General features: G+C 43.1%; 1 protein-coding gene across 6 annotated transcripts in view; it reads left to right on the forward strand.

Moving 5' to 3' along the window:
* The window catches only part of GLRB (glycine receptor beta), a 74,697-nt gene extending 55,524 nt beyond the window's left edge, over window positions 1-19,173 (forward strand). For 4 of the 6 annotated variants that reach the window (XM_084626720.1, XM_084626723.1, XM_084626721.1 and 1 more), the window contains one exon: window positions 18,366-19,173. In XM_084626720.1, coding sequence (XP_084482846.1) covers window positions 18,366-18,662 — 297 coding nt within the window. In that variant the 3' untranslated portion in view covers window positions 18,663-19,173. Of the gene's footprint in view, window positions 1-2,746; window positions 4,699-18,365 lie in introns of those variants that run through there. The other 2 variants (XR_014711370.1, XM_084626724.1) reach the window with 2 other exon arrangements.
* Window positions 19,174-19,722: the final 549 nt, after the last annotated feature.

Consider the following 19,722-nt stretch of genomic DNA (forward strand, 5'->3'; position numbering starts at 1 on the left):
TCCTAAAAGATGACATATCACTATAGATTTTAAGAGCCAGATCTAGGTAAGGCATTGTGCATAGACAGTCAACAGAAATCTCTCTCACACACACACACACACACACACACACACACACACGCATAGACAGTCAACAGAAATCTCTCTCTCACACACACACACGCATAGACAGTCAACAGAAATCTCTCTCTCACACACACACACGCATAGACAGTCAACAGAAATCTCTCTCTCACACACACACACGCATAGACACACACACACAGAGAGGAGGGGCAGAAGTGGGATGAAGGATTATACTCAAGTCTTGATTTCTCTCCCCAGAAACTGCAGGGGCCTGCTCTGTGGGTCATCCATTACAGGAGCCTGGGAACGGCACTCCAAGATGGAGACTGTTTGGCCTGCACAGTTTTGTGTGTTCCCCCAAGCTATCAGGGACCCTTATATGTGAACACCTTTTTCTCCTGGTGGGAATAATGTTTGCTGGATAGGGAGAGCTGTGCTTACGGCTTTTGCTAGCCAGAATATAGGTACAAATGAAACACTGTTTTTGCTGAGAAATTTTGGAAGCATTAATGTAGTGGGACAGAATTTGGCTCCGTAATAGGGTTGTCTCCTTAAATGATAGTGGGGTTTGGGTACAGCTGATTCTCTGTTCCAAGGTGCAGCCTCTTTAAGAACAGGTGTTCTGAGACTGGTAGTTCCTGGAAAGATCACCAGACTGAACTGGGATTAGGGACTCAGGAAAGCTGTGGAGATCCTGCATCAAGTGGGGAAGGAATGTTTTGAGCATGGAAAAGCCAAAGATTTGTGACAGTTTAATAATCCAGCTTTCAAGAGGGCGATCTACTGAAAAACCAAGAAGTAAAACTAAGACAGAATGACTGCAGTGCCACATCAGAGAGCAGCATTGTTCAGGATCTTTAGCAGTCCCTAAATTTAGTAAGACAGAAAGCAGTTTGATGGGCCAAGGTGAAGAGACAGGCCCAGATTCAAAAAATCACTAGTGTATCGCACATCATTCAGTGGATCACAGCAAAATGAAAGACACCATAAAACAGAAGTGGACATGGGATGCATTTCTCAAATATCTACAGAACCTCAGCTGGTGTAAACTAGAATAGCTCCACTGACTTCATTGGGACAATTCATATGCTTAAAACTAAGCATTTGCTGGAGAGGGCCAAAGTGTTCCATATCCTCAACTTTTCGGCTTTAATTCCTTTTGAGCTTGACACACTTTTTTGCTTATTTCAGGGCTGAGGGAAGGAAGTCAAAACGTTCAAAGTTGGGTGCCTAAAGTTAAGCACCTGAATCCATATTTAGGCATCTACATAAGTAGTCTGATTGGTAGAGGTGCTGAGCAGGGTTGCATGCTCAGCACTTCTGCAATAAACCTACTTAGTTAGGTGTCCAACTATGGGCTTAGGTGCCTAAATTTTGGCACCCAAGTTTGGAAATTAAAAGTATGCCTGACTAAAACTCCATATCTGAACTGCCTGACATTTTGGAGAGCTCTGAAATCCAAATCTACATTTCACAGCTGGTTTTTATTAATACGAAGGGCTAAAAAGGAGCTCAGAAGTAGATCCAAATTATACATTTTGGGCCTATCTCTAGTACAGATTACAGAAACCATGGTGTGGAGATACTTAATGGTGAACAAAAGGAGTCATGAAGGCCAATGACCAAGAGAGGAAAACATTAAGAAGCATAAAGAAGGCAAGGGAGAAATGATCTTTTAAAAGACAGAGAGAATTTGAGACAAAAAAAAAATAGGAATGCTGTTTCAAGTGGCAGGAACTTCAAAAGGAGGCTTTCAGACCAACAGTGGGAATAGGACTGCGTGTGAGACAAAAGTGGAGATTGGCCCTAAATGTCTTGGGAGGGGTAAGCAGACAATGGATTGATGAGGTAAGCTGCAGTCAAACCCACAGAGCTTTCAGAATAATTAAAGCTATGTGGAACTTAATCCTACAATGAATGAAGAGGAGCAAGGGGAGGTGCTTGAGGATGGTGATGCTGCTTTCCTCGTAAGAGAGAGGGCAGCAGATTTCTGAACACACTACAGTCCTGGAGACATAGACTTGTAATGGTTAAGGCAAGAAGGACTATAGGTATACCTGAAGATTTCACCAAAGGTGGAGTTGAGACAGTGGGTGGAGGAGGAGAGCTATAAACCTCAAGGGTAGTGCCAAGACTGAAGACTACAGAGGCAAAAGAAGCTGAGTGGTGGAGAGGGAGAGAGATAATTAATTGCAAATGCACCTCTTGTCCAAACAGAACTCCTTATTTTTTTACAATTTCCTTAAAGAGACTAAAACCAATTCACAAGTCAAGAAAGGCAGAGAGGAATCATCATTAAAGATGACAAATGATACTGTTTAGTTAAGTATTAGAAGAATTGGTCTAAGGCCCTGTCTACACTGGCAAGTTTGTGTGCAGTAAAGCAGCTTTGATCACTGTAATTCCCAAGGTGTACACACTGCCAAGCAACTTAGTGTGCAGAAACTGTGCAGATGCAGTGCTCTAAAAAAACCACCTTGATGAGAGGCATAGAGCTTTCTGCGCCGTGGCTACAGCGCTGCGATGCCAGTGTAGACACCGGGGTGATTACAGTGCTGCGATTGGCCTCCGAAAGGTGTCCCACAATGCCTGTTCTCACCTTTCTGGCCATCGGTTTGAACTCTACTGCCCTGCCCTCAAGTGACCAACCGTCAGTCCCACCCCATTCATTCCTTCGCAGATTTGAAAGTCCCTTTCCTGTTTGCTCGGCAATGTGTGCAATGGTCTCAGCGCATCTTTCCAGGTGGCCATGCCTGCTCCACGCACCAGACGATCCCCCGTTTGGAGCAATGCTGAACTGCTGGACCTCATTGGCATTGGGGGAGAGGAGGCAATGCAGTCACAGCTGCGCTCCAGCCATCGGAATTATACCTATGGTCAGATTTCTAGATGCATGATCGAAAAGAGCCATGACCGGGACACATTGCAGTGCAGGGTCAAAGTGAAGGAGCTGCAGAACGCCTACCACAAGGCACGGGAGGCAAACCGTTGCTTGGGTGCTGCGCCCACAAGCTGCTGGTTCGAGTATCGCATTCAGCTCTTTGTAGGTGGTGACCCCACCTCCGTTGCGAAGTCCCTGTGGATATTTTGTTGGCTCACGTGCCAGTCAAGAGTGGACTGAGCCAGGAGGAGGCAATCTTGGATGAAGATGGGGAGCCAGAGGCAGAGGATGACTCGGAGGCCAGAGATGCATGCAGTCAGGATCTCTTTTCTACCCCGGAGGAGCCTAGCCAGTCACAGCAGTTGGATCTTGGTGAAGCGCAAACAGGAGAGGAGGCCCCTGGTAAGTGGATCTGATTTTGGGAATTGCTGAAGAGAGTTGTTGGGGACAGGAGGGTTGCAGAAAGCAGGCTTGTCTCCCACCTCATGCTTAGTTTGAGCAGCACGAGTTGAGAGGCATGTGAAGCCCTCACTTTGCAGGAATCTCCCTCAGAGATCTCCAGGAAACTCTCATGGAGATATTGGGCAATCCACTGCTGCAGGTTCCTTGGCAGAGCTTATTTGTTTCTTGCCCCATTAACGGTAACTTTCCTCCACCACTGTGCTGTCGGGGAGCTGAGGGACCATTACTGCACACAGGCTAGCTGCATAGGGGCCAGGGCGGAAGCCATAGGCTTGGAGAAGACCCTCCCTTGATTCCCTGCTCACCCTCAGCAGCAAGATATCTTCCATTATGATCACCTCCTGTGGAAAGTGTGGGGCCAGGAATGATTATCAGGCCCACCCTACAGTGCTGGCTTTCCCCAAAAGCCATGTGCCCAGTGTACAGCAGAGTCTGGGAACAGTGATTTACCCTGCCCCTGCAGCTACTCACCATTTTGGGGGTCTTGTGGCTTATGTGTGCTTGCCTGGGGTCAGCCACTTAGTGACAGGTGTGTGAGTACTGGCTGTGTTTTAAAGCACTGAAATAGTGTTGTCCGTGTTGTTTCTTTAAAATGTTGGATTTAAATTCACAGAGATGACCTTGGGAGCACAGCCTCCCTCTTTGTTATCAGTGGCAGAACAGTTGTGAAGAATTAGGAAGCATCCAAGAAGAACTAAGGAGGACTTTATACATGAGGTTATGATGAACTGTGCTGCCAAGAAAAAGGAATCGAAGGAGGGGCGGGATAGCGAGAAGAGGGAAAGAAAGGAGAACGCAGCACACCGAAAAGAAGCTACGGAGCGGCTGTTAACAGTTATGGAGCACCAAGCGGACATGCCCCAGGCGATACTAGCTCTTCAAACCAAGCAGCTTTGCGCCTGCCCTCCCCTGCAGCCACTGTCGCAAAACTCTTTCCCATGCACACCCCCCACACTGCCAACACACTCTTATCAACCTCCTGGCTCCACTCTCTACCCGCAGCATTCCACTCCTCCCAGTCCAGCAGTGTGGACTCTCTCTACCCACTGCATTCAACACCCATCCCTCTGCAGTTTGGCCCTGATGAAGTACAGCACCCACTGCATCATACTCCAAAGAAGAAGGTTGGGTATGATCCCTGGACATACACAAATCTATAGCTGTCCTGGGACCCCTCCTCCTCTTGAGTCCCTTCCATTTCCCCATCCCCCTCCCTACTGATGATTTTTTTTGTTTGACTCTCTCCTCTGGTTGTTGTCTTTCAATAAAAGAAGTGTGTTTGTTTGAAATCAATCTTTATTCTATTAATTGAAAGCAAAAAGAGCACTGCAAAGCACCATACAATTATGTTAAGGCCCCTTCTTGTATCATGTGCACCAATCACCTCCTAGAACTACAAGTACTGCAATCCTGACCATAGCAACAAATTCGTGGCTTTCAGCTTTCACCACTCAAACCATCCCTGATCCTTATGGCCATGTGCTGTGCCCCTCTAATAGCCATGGTCTCTGGCTGTTCAAACTCAGCTTCCAGGCACTGGGCTTCTGCGGTCCAGCCCTGAGTGAAGATTTCACCCTTCCCTTCGCAAATATTATGGAGCATACAGCATGCAACAATAAGCGTAGGAATATCGTCATCAGCCATGTCCAGCTTCCTATACAGGCATCGCCAGCGGGCTTTTAAACGGCCAAATACACACTCCACAGTCATTCTGCACTTGCTCAGCCTATTGTTGAACTGCCCCTTGCTGCTGTCAAGTTGCCCTGTATATGGCTTCATGAGCCACGGTATTAAGGGGATCCTACCACGATCACAGTGGGCATTTCAGCTTCCCCTATGGTGATCTTCGGGTCTGGGAAGAAAGTCCCTGCTTGCAGCTTCTTGAACAGACCAGTGTTCCGAAAGATGTTTGCGGCATGCACCTTTCCAGACCAGCCTGCGTTAATGTCTGTGAAATGCCCATGGTGATCCACAAGCACCTGAAGAACCATTGAGAAATACCTCTTGCGATTAATGTACTCGGTGGCTAGGTGGTCTGGTGCCAGAATTGGAATGTGCATGCCATCTATTGTCCCTCCGCAGTTAGGGAAGCCCATCTGTGTAAAGCCACCCACAATCTCACGTATGTTGCCCAGAGTCACGGTCTTTCGGAGCAGGATGCGATTAATGGCCCTGCACACTTCCATCAACATGACTCAAACAGTTGACTTTCCCATTCCGAACTGGTTAGTGACCAATCGGTAGCAGTCGGGAATAGCCAGCTTTCACAGTGTAATTGCCACACACTTCTCCAGTGACAGGGCAGCTCTCGTTGTCTCGTGTCCTTGCGCCGCAGTCCCATGAATGTGGCCTTCCTCATGTGAAAGTTCTGCAGCCACTCCTCGTCATACCAGACATGCATCACAATGTGATTCCACCACTCAGTGCTTGTTTCCCGAGCCCAAAACGGCGTTCCTCTGTGGTTAGCACCTCCGTGAATGACACAAGCATTCTCCTGTCATAGCTAGTATGCGTGGCAAGATCAATGTCACACTTCTCTTGCCTTTGTACTTTAAGGAATAACTCCACTGCCACTTGTGATGTGTTGGTCAGTGCAAGCAGCATTTTGGTCAACAGCTTGGGATCCATTCCTGCAGCAAGAAAGAGGCAGGGCAGGCCACGTAGTACACAACCCGTTGAAAGATGGTGCCAAATGCAGACGGAAGCACAGGGATTGCTGGAATGCGAAGCAATGCATCATGGGGCATTGGGACAGGACCCAGGATGTCCTGCGACCCCTTCCGCCTTCCCACAAGTCTTAGCGGCAAAAGAGAAAGGTGCTCTGTGGGATAGCTGCCTAGAGTGTACTGCTCCGAATAGTGCCGCAAGAGTGAACATGCTATTGCGCAGGCAGCTGTCAGTGTGAACACACAACAGTGTTTTTCCTTGGGTGCTCTCTGAGTGGTGCTGTAACTGCCGGCACTGTAACTTTGCAAGTGTAGACATGTCCTAATTTGCCATTGTAAACTGAGGTGAGAAACAGCTTTACTTCACTTAAAATCATCTGTGTAGAAAGTTTCAGCACTCAATACCTTGAGATGAGGATTGGAAATGTACAGCTTTGTACAGATCTCTGCAACACTACTTTAACAATGCAGGCAGGATCCTTTACTACAGTGGTCTCCAACCTTTTTACGCCCAAGATCACTTTTTGAATCTAAGGGAAACCCAGGATCTACTCCACCCTTTCCCAAAGCCCCTGCCCCTTCCCCAAAGCCCCGCCCCACTCATCCCCCCTACCCCCGTCCGTCGCTTGCTCTCCCCCACCCTCATTCACTTTCACCAGGCTGGGGCAGGAGGTTGGGGTTTGGGAGGGGGTGCGGGCTCTGGGCTAGAGCTGAGGGGTTCATAGTGTGGGAGAGGGCTCTGGGATGAGCCTAGGCATGGAGTTGGGGTGCAGGAGGGGGGTGCAGGGTGCGGGCTCTGGGAGGGAGTTTGGGTACAGGAGGGGGCTCCGGGCTGGGGCAGAGTGTTGGGGTGAGCTTAGGGATGGGAGCTGGAGTGTGGCCTCCCACTGGGCAGCACTTACCTCTGGTGGCTCCTGGTCAATGGCGGGCGCAGCGAGGCTAAGGCGGTTTCCCTGCCTACCCTGACCCACACCACTCCCAGAAGGGGGCAATGTGCCCATGGGAGGGACAAGGAGCATGTGGCTCCACACACTGCCCCTCTCTCAGAGGAAGACCCCTGCCCCCAAGGCCGCAGGGCTGCGCTGGCCACTTTCGGGAGCGACATGGGGCTGGGGTAGGGATCCTGTCTTAGCGGCAGGCACACTGTGCTGCCTGAGATCACGATTGACTGGGAAATCCTCTAGGAGCAACCAGTCGATCACAATCGACCGATTGGTGACCACTGCTTTATTATAATCACTCTGGCAACAAATTACCCTCTGACTCCCTCTAGTGCTTCATTAGCGTTATCAGCATCTTTAATAAAGGTCTTGGGCTCCAATCATTATCTTGAATGCAAAAAAGCACATTAGTAGGAAAAATGTGCTGAAATTACACCCAAAAGTAAACATCCAGAGTGCACCCAAACCATTCTTCTTAGTATGGCAGATATACTGCCCGAATGGGGCTTAGTCTAGCAACAGGTGTTATTCTTATTTATTTATTTATTCATTCATTCAATTTATAATCAATGAAACAGAATCTATCCTGTGTTCTGGGAACCTGTGACATTATTAAAGGTACAGATAAAAACAGTAACTTCCCCTCATCCCCAAACTAGAAAATAACCAACCAGAGATTAAAATCAAACGCAAACAACACCCCGGCTCACCCAGAAATGCCAGTCCTTATCACTCCTCTCAGTCCCAATCTGTATAAAATGGTGGCCTTTGCAGCATGTTCTAAAGGTTAAGATTGATGCTATTTAGGACTGAGAGTGGGGAATGAAAGTAAATTCCAAAGTCAAGAAAGCCCCTCCCTGGTAGAAACTCCCTCTTTTAAACCGATGAGAGCCTAGCTTGAGTTTTTCTGTTGATTGCACCTGTGACAGTATGATAGAGGGATCATATATGGCGTGTCCCAAGAAATTGTCTCAATTTCTGAGCCAGAGGAAGATGGAGAAAAGCCTTTCTCTTCAAATCTGCACTCAGAACAGCAGGGGTTTCAATAACAGCCTCAGATTGTGAACTCTAGAAACAAAAAGTGGGTACACATCCATGGCTGAGAGGACAGATAGAATTATTGCTGGATTTCCAGATGTTCCTACCAGCATCATCTTCCCCGGACTACATTTCAGATAGCTAAACGTCCTCTCTACCCAAACCCTGGATGAGGTGTTCAGCAGCACTGACTGAATTGGATGAGAAGGAGAAATAGAGCTGGGTGTCATCAGTCTATTGCAATCCTCACAGCCTCTTTACTAACCCTCCCAACTGCCATAGAGTCATAGAGTTTAAGGCCAGAAGGGCCCATTAGATCATCTCATCTGATCTATTTATCCATATACATACTGAATGAAAGGAAACAAGATGGAACTCTGCAGAATTACCAATGAAAGAATTGTTAGTAAAGAAAACCAATTGCCCCAGATTATCTTCTAGAATCTCTGAGAGTTAAGACTGAAACATGTAAAGGGAAGTGCTGTCTTAGTCTGCTAGGGTTTACAGATATGTTAACAAGGCCTCATGATCAGTGCTATCAAAAGGCATCTGGTAGATCTAACAAAATCACCATCTCTGTGTGAGAGAAAACAAAAGAAGAGTCAGTTGTTGTTATAGCTTTTGCTAGTGCAGAAAGCTCTAAAGCATATCAATCTATGCATCAAGAGCCACCTTTACCCACATTTTCTCTCACTGGTTCTAAGCATGGAGAAAATTTTGATATTCTCTGATGAAGCTTTGTGGTCACTTTTTTTTTTTTTTTTTTTTAGCAAAATCTGACTTTTTAATGGGAACCACCATGGGAGTTTGATTTTTTTTTTCCACTGCAGAGTAACGTCATATAGTGAGAAAAACAGGGAAAAGGAGAACTGTTTGCAAGATGAGTCATCTTTTCTTTGCTACCACTGGTGGTGTGATTGCAGAGAGAGATTATGTTGTTAACTCTGGAAAATCCTCCTGGATTTGAAAAGTCACATTTTCATCATGCCCATTTATAGAAGTCATCCCACACATGTGTGCTGATGACTGAACTGGACATTTGCTAAAAGAATAATGACTTTGGCAGATGATGAATGGCTCCCTTAAGGTACTGATAACACTCCCAATTCAGTCAGTCTTAAGGAGAAATAGGCATATTTCTTGCTAATCTTCTCAGAGCATTGCTAACATGTTTCTGGGCTTTGGCGTCTGATGCATATTATGTTCATCTATGCTGATTTATAACATATATGATTATTCCTTTGATCTTACTAAAGTGCTTTTTCCTTCACCTGTGTGCAAGAGATTTTTCTTGCAGATTCATTATGTGCACAGTTTTGACCTTGACAGCTAAACCGCTGTTTATTTATGTGAAAGCAATGTTAAATACCTTTTACCTGTTGCTGACTTCAAGACAAGCAGACCATGGGCACCTTGGATTTTGTTGGTTTGTGTCTTTTGTGGCTAAGCATTACTTTTGACGCTATTGCTCTGCCATAAAGATGGTTTAGGGACAGGTGTTGAGAATTTACAGAAGAGATGGTACTTAAGTATCATACCAATTTCCTTGATAAAACGCAAAAAAACTTAGTCAAACTGCCCTAAAAACATATAGGTAGAATACATTCAAGATAATGAACCTAGGAACTCTATCACATTGTGTATTAGCATCAGGTTTGACTGCTAAGGGCAAGACTCAATGGATCAGTAAGAGATAAAGCACAAGATGAAGTACTAGCTGGTCTGTTATAGACCACCAAATCGTACTGCAGCACAGGATGACTGGCTCCTTAAGCACCTAGCTATAGTGTGTAAAGAGGAACAACTCTGTTATCAGGAGGAACTTAAATCTAAGAACATATGCTGGAAGTCTCACGTTGCCAGTACTAAAACATCCTTGGAATTTCTAGAAATTATGGATGACAATTTTACTAACTCAGAAATTATTGCAACCTTTATGTGGGAGATTCGATTACCACACCTCATCTTGACAAATAAAAAGGAATTGATCACAGAACTAAAAGTTAATGGTTGCTTAGGTAAAAGTGATCATGACTTGATTACATTTGTTATGTGCAAACAGAATAAATTTATTGTTATTTAATGTTTATTTTATCATAGCACACAGGAGCCCATACATTGGACTAAGACCCCCATTATGCTAGGTGCTGTACAAACTGCTTTAAAAGGACCAGTTTCACAAAACTCAAAACAATTATAAGACATGTGTTGGGAGACATATGTGTTGGGAGACAAAATATATATGATGATTGGTTACTGTTTAAGCACATTTTACTAGATACTCCAGAATCCATATTCCTGCAATCAAAAAAGGTTATATTGGTTTTAAAAAAAACTAGGGGGGAAATGAAAGCAGCAATAATAATTAAAAACATATGGAAAAAAGAGGAAATTGATAGCAATAAATATAAATTAGAAGCTAAAAATTATAGAAAATTGATAAGAGAAGCAAAAGGACACAAGGAGAAAACTATGATCAACAGTTAAGAATAATATGGCCTTTGAGTGTGTCAAGAATTACACAAAGTAAAACTATTTCCCCATGCTTATTCCCCCCCCCCCCGTACTGTTACTCTCACCTTCTTGTCAACTGTTGGAAATGGGCCATCCTGATTATCACTACAAAAGGTTTTTTTCTCCTTCTGATAATAGCTCACTTTAATTGATCACTCTCATTATAGTGTGTATGGCAATACCCATTTTTTCATGTTCTCTGTATGTATAAATATATCTTCCTACTGTATTTTCCACTGCATGCATCCGATGAGGTGGGTTTTAGCCCACATAAGCTTATGCTCAAATAAATTTGTTAGTCTCTAAGGTGCCACAAGTACTCCTTGTTCTTTTTGCTGATATAGACTAACATGGCTACCACTCTGAAAAGAATAAAAGGGACCATAACAATGGTATGGGACAATTACTAGAGGGAAATGGTAAAATTGTCAACGAAAAGACAGAAGTGTTCAATAATTATTTTTGTTTTGTATTTGGGGAAAAGACAGATGAGATATTCATATCATATGATGATGATGATTAAATACTTTCTATTCCAACAATTGCTAAGGAAGTTGTTAAATAGAACCTTCTAAAACTAGATACTGCTAAATCGGCAGGTTTTGATCACAGGAGCTTTAAAAGAGCAGTTTAAGGAGCTATCTGCACTGTTAGTGGTTTTTGTTTGTTTGTTTTTTTATAATGTCTTAAAAAACTAGGTAAGTTCCTGGAGCCTGGAGGAAAGTTAATATTGCACCTATATTTAAAAGGTGAACAAGATATCTCAAGTAATTATAGGCTTGTCAGCCTAACATCAATCCAGGCAAAATAATGGAACAGCTAATACAGAACTTGATTAATAAAGAATTAAAAGAGGGTAGTATATTCAATGCCAATCAACATGGGTTTATGGAAAATAGATCTTGTCAACCTATCTTGATATTTTTTTTTTATGAAATTGCAAGTTTAGTTGATAAAGGTAATAGTGTTGAGTTAATATAGTTATACTTCTGTAAGGCATTTGACTTGGTACCAGATGACATTGATTAAAAAACTAGAAATATATTGAATCAAAATGGCACAAATTAAATTGATTAGAAACTTGTTAATTGATGGGTCTCAAAAACTAATTGTAAATGGAGAATCATCTTTGAGCATGTCTTTTTCTAGTGAGCTCCTTCAGGGAATGTTTTTTGGCCCTATGCTGTTTAATATTTTTATCTATGACCTGGAAGAAAATACAAAATCACTACTGATAAAGTTTGAAGATGACACACAGATTGAAGGGAAACAGTGATTCTGAAAAAGATTTGGGGATCATGGTGGATAATCAGCCGAACAAGAATCCCTAGTTTGAAACTGTGAGCTAAAAGAGCTCAAGCAATCCATGGATGTATCAATAGGGGAATATCAATTAGGAGGGTTATATCAACTCTGTATTCAGCACTGGTGACTGCTACTGAAATACTGTGTCCCATTCTGGTGTCCACAGCTTAAGAAGGATGTTAAAAATTTGGAGAGGGTTCAGATGAGCCACGAAAATGATTGAAGGATTGGAAAAAAATCCCTATAATGAAAGACTCAAAGAGCTGAATTTATTAAGCTTATAAAGAGAAAGGTTAAGAGGTGAATTTGATCACAGTCTATAAGTTCTTACATGGGGATAGTAGAGGGCTCTTCAATGTAGAAGACAAAAGATCTAGAAGACAGGCTCCACTGGCTAATAATAAGGCAAGATTTGTAGCAATAAGGTAAATTAATCATTGAAACAATTTACTGAGGTTTGTGGTGGAGTTTCCACCACTGGAGATTTTTAATTCAAGATTAATTTTTTTTTCTAAAAGATGCTCTAGTTCAACCAATGCTCTTGGACTTCAAGCTGGGATTAATTCAAGGATGTCTTTTATGGTCTGTGTTGTGCAGGAGGTCAGACTGGATGGTTAAAATGGTCCCTTTTGGCCTTAACATCTAAAAAGTTCCGCACTATCATGCAAATGTAGGTCCTATATGTAATGTTTCAAGCTATTGCTACTCCAGACCTAGGATTGAGCAAATTATAAAATAGCTATTATAAAATTGTTTCCACAGTCAAGTTATATTGTTTTGCCTGGTTATGACAAGACAATGTGCACAAGGAATGGAGAGTGGAGGGTCTTTTAAAACATTTTAATGTCTTTAAGAGCCTTCTGTGTAACTGTCCAAAAATCAATCTGCATGCTAGTTGACTTTCCAAAGAAAGCTGCCAGCGGCTTTTGATAGGTTTACAGGAATATTATGTTGCTAGCAATAGAAAAGCAGGTGAGCTACATTTAACATGGATAATTTCACATTCCTACCAGAAATTATAGACAAACTAGAGGGAATATAGAGAAGAGCAACTAACTTATTTGGAAGCTGGAGAGACTGATATATGAAGAAAGATTAAAAGCTTGCCTAAGCAGTGACTAAATGAGAAAATGGGAACAGTCTACACATAAATGTGCAAATGCCATGAAGGGAAAGGAATAACTGATGGTATTACAACAGGGGTCTTAAACACACGGCCTGCCATAGGTGCCGACTCCACCGGCAGCCAAGCTCCCCTCCCCCCCGCCTCCCCCAGTGCGCTGCATTCCCACTCCTCTACCTACCTCCCAGCACTTCCCGCCGCCAAACAGCTGTTTGGCAGCACTTATGACTTTCCAGGAGGGAGAGGGAAGGAGCGGGGATGTGGCATGCTAAGGGGAGGAGGCAGAGAAGAGGAGGGGCCGGGGTGGGGATTTGGGGAAAGGGTTGGAATAGGGGCAGGGAGGGGGCGGAGTTGGGGCACAGACTTTGGGGAAGAGGTTGGAATGGGGGCAGGGAAGGTGTGGGAAGAGGTAGGGCAAGGGTGGGGCCTCATGGAAGGAGTGGAGTGGGGGTGGGTTAACCAAAGTAATTCTAAAAGTAAATGCGTGTTTTGTCATTTGAGTGAGGTGCATTACTGAGTGTTTATCATAGAATCATAGAATATCAGGGTTGGAAGGGACCCCAGAAGGTCATCTAGTCCAACCCCCTGCTCAAAGCAGGACCAATTCCCAGTTAATCATCCCAGCCAGGGCTTTGTCAAGCCTGACCTTAAAAACCTCTAAGGAAGGAGATTCTACCACCTCCCTAGGTAACGCATTCCAGTGTTTCACCACCCTCTTAGTGAAAAAGTTTTTCCTAATATCCAATCTAAACCTCCCCCACTGCAACTTGAGGCCATTACTCCTCGTTCTGTCATCTGTTACCATTGAGAACAGTCTAGAACCATCCTCTTTGGAACCCCCTTTCAGGTAGTTGAAAGCAGCTATCAAATCCCCCCTCATTCTTCTCTTCTGCAGGCTAAACAATCCCAGCTCCCTCAGCCTCTCCTCATAACTCATGTGTTCCAGTCCCCTAATCATTTTTGTTGCCCTTTGCTGGACTCTCTCCAATTTTTCCACATCCTTCTTGAAGTGTGGGGCCCAAAACTGGACACAGTACTCCAGATGAGGCCTCACCAATGTCGAATAGAGGGGAACGATCACGTCCCTCGATCTGCTGGCTATGCCCCTACTTATACAACCCAAAATGCCATTGGCCTTCTTGGCAACAAGGGCACACTGCTGACTCATATCCAGCTTCTCGTCCACTGTCACCCCTAGGTCCTTTTCCGCAGAACTGCTGCCTAGCCATTCGGTCCCTAGTCTGTAGCTGTGCATTGGGTTCTTCCGTCCTAAGTGCAGGACCCTGCACTTATCCTTATTGAACCTCATCAGATTCCTTTTGGCCCAATCTTCCAATTGGTCTAGGTCCTTCTGTATCCTATCCCTCCCCTCCAGCGTATCTACCACTCCTCCCAGTTTAGTATCATCCGCAAATTTGCTGAGAGTGCAATCCACACCATCCTCCAGATCATTTATGAAGATATTGAATAAAACTGGCCCCAGGACCGACCCTTGGGGCGCTCCACTTGATACCGGCTGCCAACTAGACATGGAGCCATTGATCACTACCCGTTGAGCCCGACAATCTAGCCAGCTTTCTACCCACCTTATAGTGCATTCATCCAGCCCATACTTCCTTAACTTGCTGACAAGAATACTATGGGAGACCGTGTCAAAAGCTTTGCTAATGTCAAGAAACAATACATCCACTGCTTTCCCTTCATCCACAGAACCAGTAATCTCATCATAAAAGGCGATTAGATTAGTCAGGCATGACCTTCCCTTGGTGAATCCATGCTGGCTGTTCCTGATCACTTTCCTCTCATGCAAGTGCTTCAGGATTGATTCTTTGAGGACCTGCTCCATGATTTTTCCAGGGACTGAGGTGAGGCTGACTGGCCTGTAGTTCCCAGGATCTTCCTTCTTCCCTTTTTTAAAGATTGGCACTACATTAGCCTTTTTCCAGTCATCCGGGACTTCCCCGGTTTGCCACGAGTTTTCAAAGATAATGGCCAGTGGCTCTGCAATCACAGCCGCCAATTCCTTCAGCAGTCTCGGATGCAACTCGTCCGGCCCCATGGACTTGTGCACGTCCAGCTTTTCTAAATAGTCCCTAACCACCTCTATCTCCACAGAGGGCTGGCCATCTCTTCTGCATTTTTATATTTTATTAAAACCCCTCTTCACATTACAGTTTTTAAAAAGTTAATACATTGACTTTTAATAGCATACTATATTACTCTTCATTTTTTTTCATTTTTGACTATACTTTTGTATCGTTGTATGAAAAGGTTTCAGTGATGCAGCCCTTCGGCCAATGTACTAGTCCTCATGTGCCCCTCGTGGTGATTTGAGTTTGAGATCCCTGCACTACAAGGAGCATGATTAGGAGTAATATAATAAAATTACAAAAAGGAAAATTGAGACTGAATATCAGGAACAACTTCCTGAGACCGGGAGTTGTTACAACAGAGAATAGTTTCCAAAGGAGAGTGGCACAACCTTGTAAGTTAATAGAACAATTAAAACTACACTGGACAAATCCCTGGACTGTAAACTACAGGGAACAATCCTGCATTAGTAGAAGCTAGATCAGTGGTTCTGAAACTATGGCCGCTGCTTGTTCAGGAAAAGCCCCTGGCGGGCCGGGCTGGTTTGTTTACCTGCCCCGTCCACAGGTTTGGCCAATCGCGGCTCCCACTGGCCGCGGTTTGCTGCTCCAGGCCAATGGGAGCTGCGGGAAGCGGCGAGGGCCGAGGGATGTGCTGGCTGCCCTTCCTGCAGCCCCCATTGTCCTGGAACGGCGAACCATGGCCAGTGGGAGCCGCGATCAGCCAAACCTGCGGATGTGGCAGGTAAACAAACCAACCCAGCCTGCCAGGGGCTTTCCCTGAACAAGTGGTGGCCCTAGTTTGAGAACCACTGGGCTAGATAACATAATATTTTTACTCCCACCTCTACCTCCTGTGATTGAATGAGAATTATTTTGAAAATATTATACTAATTTTTAATCTTGACATCTTAATTTATTTTATTGTTTGTTTTATTTTGAGAGCACTTGTTATTTCTTTATCATAATAATTTGTTTCAGGTAGTACCAAATTGCTCATGAATGGTTCCTGGTAGGATTCTATGGTATGTCCATTCATCAAACCTGAGTGGTTTTAATCACGACAAAATGAGTCAGACACCCTAAAATACATACAGATTAATAACAAGTGAAGAAAAAGAAGTCCATGACTCTTGATCTAAAACATTTACAATAAAAACTGATTTGGGCCCCAATCCTTCAAGTTATCCTTTCTTGCTGCCCAGGTAGATGCAGTTGCAGCATCCAAACATGTTTTTTTGCCTTATCTCTGAGGTAAAATGTATCATTTAAAAAAAAATCTTTAATTTGTGTTGGGTAACTAGCACAGCATTAGTGCATTCTGTTTGCAAATCCTCGGTGTTTGTCTACGAAATTGAGTTTGGCACATGTGGCACTATATGATGAACCTCAGAGCCAAAATGGAACACTTGCTGATTACCTCCACCAAAATCACTGTGATCATCAATAGAAAAATAAATAAATGAGCAGTGATAGTGTGATGTACCTCTCCTGATGCTAGGGTTTATTTTTATGCAGTATACCTTGGCAGTTTTCAAAGAGGGGTAAAATATAAACTCCAAAATATTTTTTCAGGTGATCCAAAAGTCCTGATGTGCTTTCCACTCCTGAAATTACCTGTTAAACCAGTATACTTACATTTTTATTTTTGACTTCTCTGAATATTCTAAAATGAAAGAAGTCACTGGGAGAGGTTTTCAAACACATACAAGACAGTTAGATATCCACCTCCCATTGATGCCTAGCAGTGGTCTCCAAATCTCTTCAGGCTGACTGGATTGTGTAGTGGTTTAATCTTTTTCTGGTGTTTGTAACAGCTGAAATATAAACTCTCTGCAGATCAGGTATGGGGACCCAAGTAACTGTTTTTCAAAACCTTAGTCCTTGAATTACATCAAATATCAGTTTATTTTTAAAATTGCCTTTCTATGTACCAGCAGAGAGGACAAGTCTGGGACAGACACAGCTGAGTTTAAATCCCCTTCCCCATGATCTGTTCCTCCTTGCTCCAGAAGTGTTGAGGGAACAGACAGCTGGGAGAAAGGTTGCCCTTCAGTTTCTTAGGGGAGTTTTCCAGTGATGAAATCCTCTAGCATGCCAATGTGTGGCTCTGGGAAAGTGCTGTATTGCCTTTAAAAGAAAAGGAGAACTTGTGGCACCTTAGAGACTAACCAATTTATTTGAGCATAAGCTTTCGTGAGCTACAGCTCACTTCATCGGATGCATACTGTGGAAAATATAGAAGATGTTTTTATACACACAAACCATGAACAAATGGGTGTTTATCACTACAAAAGGTTTTCTCTCCCCCCCACCCCACACTCCTGCTGGTAATAGCTTATCTAAAGTGATCACTCTCCTTACAACGTGTATGATAATCAAGGTGGGCCATTTCCAGCACAAATCCAGGTTTTCTCCCCCCACAAACCTACTCTCCTGTTGGTAAGGAGAGTGATCGCTTTACATAAGCTATTACCAGCAGGAGAGCGGGGTGGGGAGAGAGAAAACCTTTTGTAGTGATAAACACCCATTTTTTTTCATGGTTTGTGTGTATAAAAACATCTTCTGTATTTTCCACAGTATGCATCCGATGAAGTGAGCTGTAGCTCACGAAAGCTCATGCTCAAATAAATTGGTTAGTCTCTGAGGTGCCACAAGTACTCCTTTTCTTTTTGCGAATACAGACTAACACGGCTGTTACTCTGAAACCTGTATTACCTTTGTTGCTGTCATTATAGAGGGGACAAGGACTATTGATACAAGGAGGGTGCTCTCTCTCCATTAGAGGGGGTCCCTCTCTGAGAAGGTTTAGGCATATTAGCTATCTGGTATGGGGAAACTTTCTGTGCTCAAGCTTAGTGCATAAAGTACTGCAATTTCCAGTTTTAAATCCTAATTGGAGCTTCTGAGCCTCAGTGTAACGTAAGTATTAAATAATATCAATCTAAGAACTTTCTTGTGCTCTGAATCCACTTAGAAAAAATATTCTCTCTCTCTGTAGCCTTAAAAGAAAATCTAGCAATATAGCGTAGTTAGTTCCACAGCATGAGGCACTTGTATATTCAAAATTATATAATTATCAATGTTTAGATTCGTTTATATGATAGACTTAAGTACTCTATATTACAACCATTCCTACAAATTAAGCTAATGTGGTGAATCCCCATGAACAAGTAATTTCATATATATTTGTTTTCTGCGTTCTCTCACAGGTGCATTATGTTTGTGAATAAAATATTTGTGAGTCAATCATGATTTCCCAAACTCTTTATTTCATAGGTTGGCGAGACCAGATGCAAAAAAGTTTGCACCTCAAAATCTGATCTGAGATCCAATGATTTTAGCATCGTTGGAAGCTTGCCGAGAGATTTTGAATTATCCAACTATGACTGTTACGGAAAGCCCATTGAAGTCAACAGTGGGCTCGGGAAATCTCAAGCAAAGAACAACAAGAAGCCACCTCCTCCCAAGCCTGTCATTCCATCAGCAGCAAAGCGAATTGATCTTTATGCAAGAGCATTGTTTCCTTTCTGCTTCTTGTTCTTCAATGTCATATACTGGTCCATATATTTATGATAAATCTTTTATTTTTTCATTTGTGTAAAATATGTCTCATTTCATTATTCCCTTTCCCAATCATGAAGGCCAGTCTGTGAAATTATTTTGCATTTGCAAAGCAATATATTGCATTTGAGATGCCATGCGATTGTAATGAAAATATGGCATCTTAATTTTGAATGAAAGCATGACACTGTAATGTCTGTGCTGAAACCAACTGTTGTATATAAATGTACAGCACACATCCTGCTTTGAATATATGACGGATGATGCATACCACATTATTAAAGCAAAATAATTATCTTCCATTATTAACATACAGATTTAAAGTGTTTCTGATAATGAAACTGATGTGCATGTTGAGTATTAAGATCAATATTCTAGTACATGTAGTATTTAACAGCTCTTCTTATGACTTTCAGAGAAAAAAATCTGTTCCTGTATAATTTTAAATGGCACTGTTAAAGAAAAAGCTAAGTTGTAATTAATATTATTTAGACTTTGTAAGTAAGTGGAGAAAGTATTGACTAAGCTGATCTTGTCTATGTGGAAAAATAAAGATCAGAGAATAACTAATTTTGCAAAATTAGCTCATTTTAGAAATATTACTTTGCATCCTTCAAGCAAACCAACTGCAAAAGTGAGTGCAAATGTGTTGGCAATAAATATTGGACCAAATTTTGGTTGCCATCTCCAAAAGGCACACGTTTGAAAACCTGCAAGCAGAAGAGAAATGAGGGCTAGAGGCTGTCTTTCCTTTTTCTAGAACATGCCCCCCAAAAATCTATCAACAGGCCACTCTCCAGGCTTCTAAGCAACAGGAATTGTGGAGCAGCATCACAGGGTAGGGTTTAAAATCTGTACCTGTCTCATCTGTGGCAAACCCTTCCAAGCTTGCAGTGTAGGAGTCACAGTCTGGTCTTGTTTGCATGGGTTTGCAGTTTCTGAAGTTCAAAAGGCTTGAATATAAGTGAACCCATTGTTCCTATGGTCAAATTCCATCATGACCCATATTCAAGGTTTGCATTTTCACACGTTAGAACAAATCACCAAAAGTAAGGCCTAGCAACTATAATGA

This window comes from Lepidochelys olivacea (assembly GCF_965140295.1).
Source record: "Lepidochelys olivacea isolate rLepOli2 genome assembly, chromosome: 4".
Classification (NCBI taxonomy): Eukaryota; Metazoa; Chordata; order Testudines; family Cheloniidae; genus Lepidochelys; species Lepidochelys olivacea.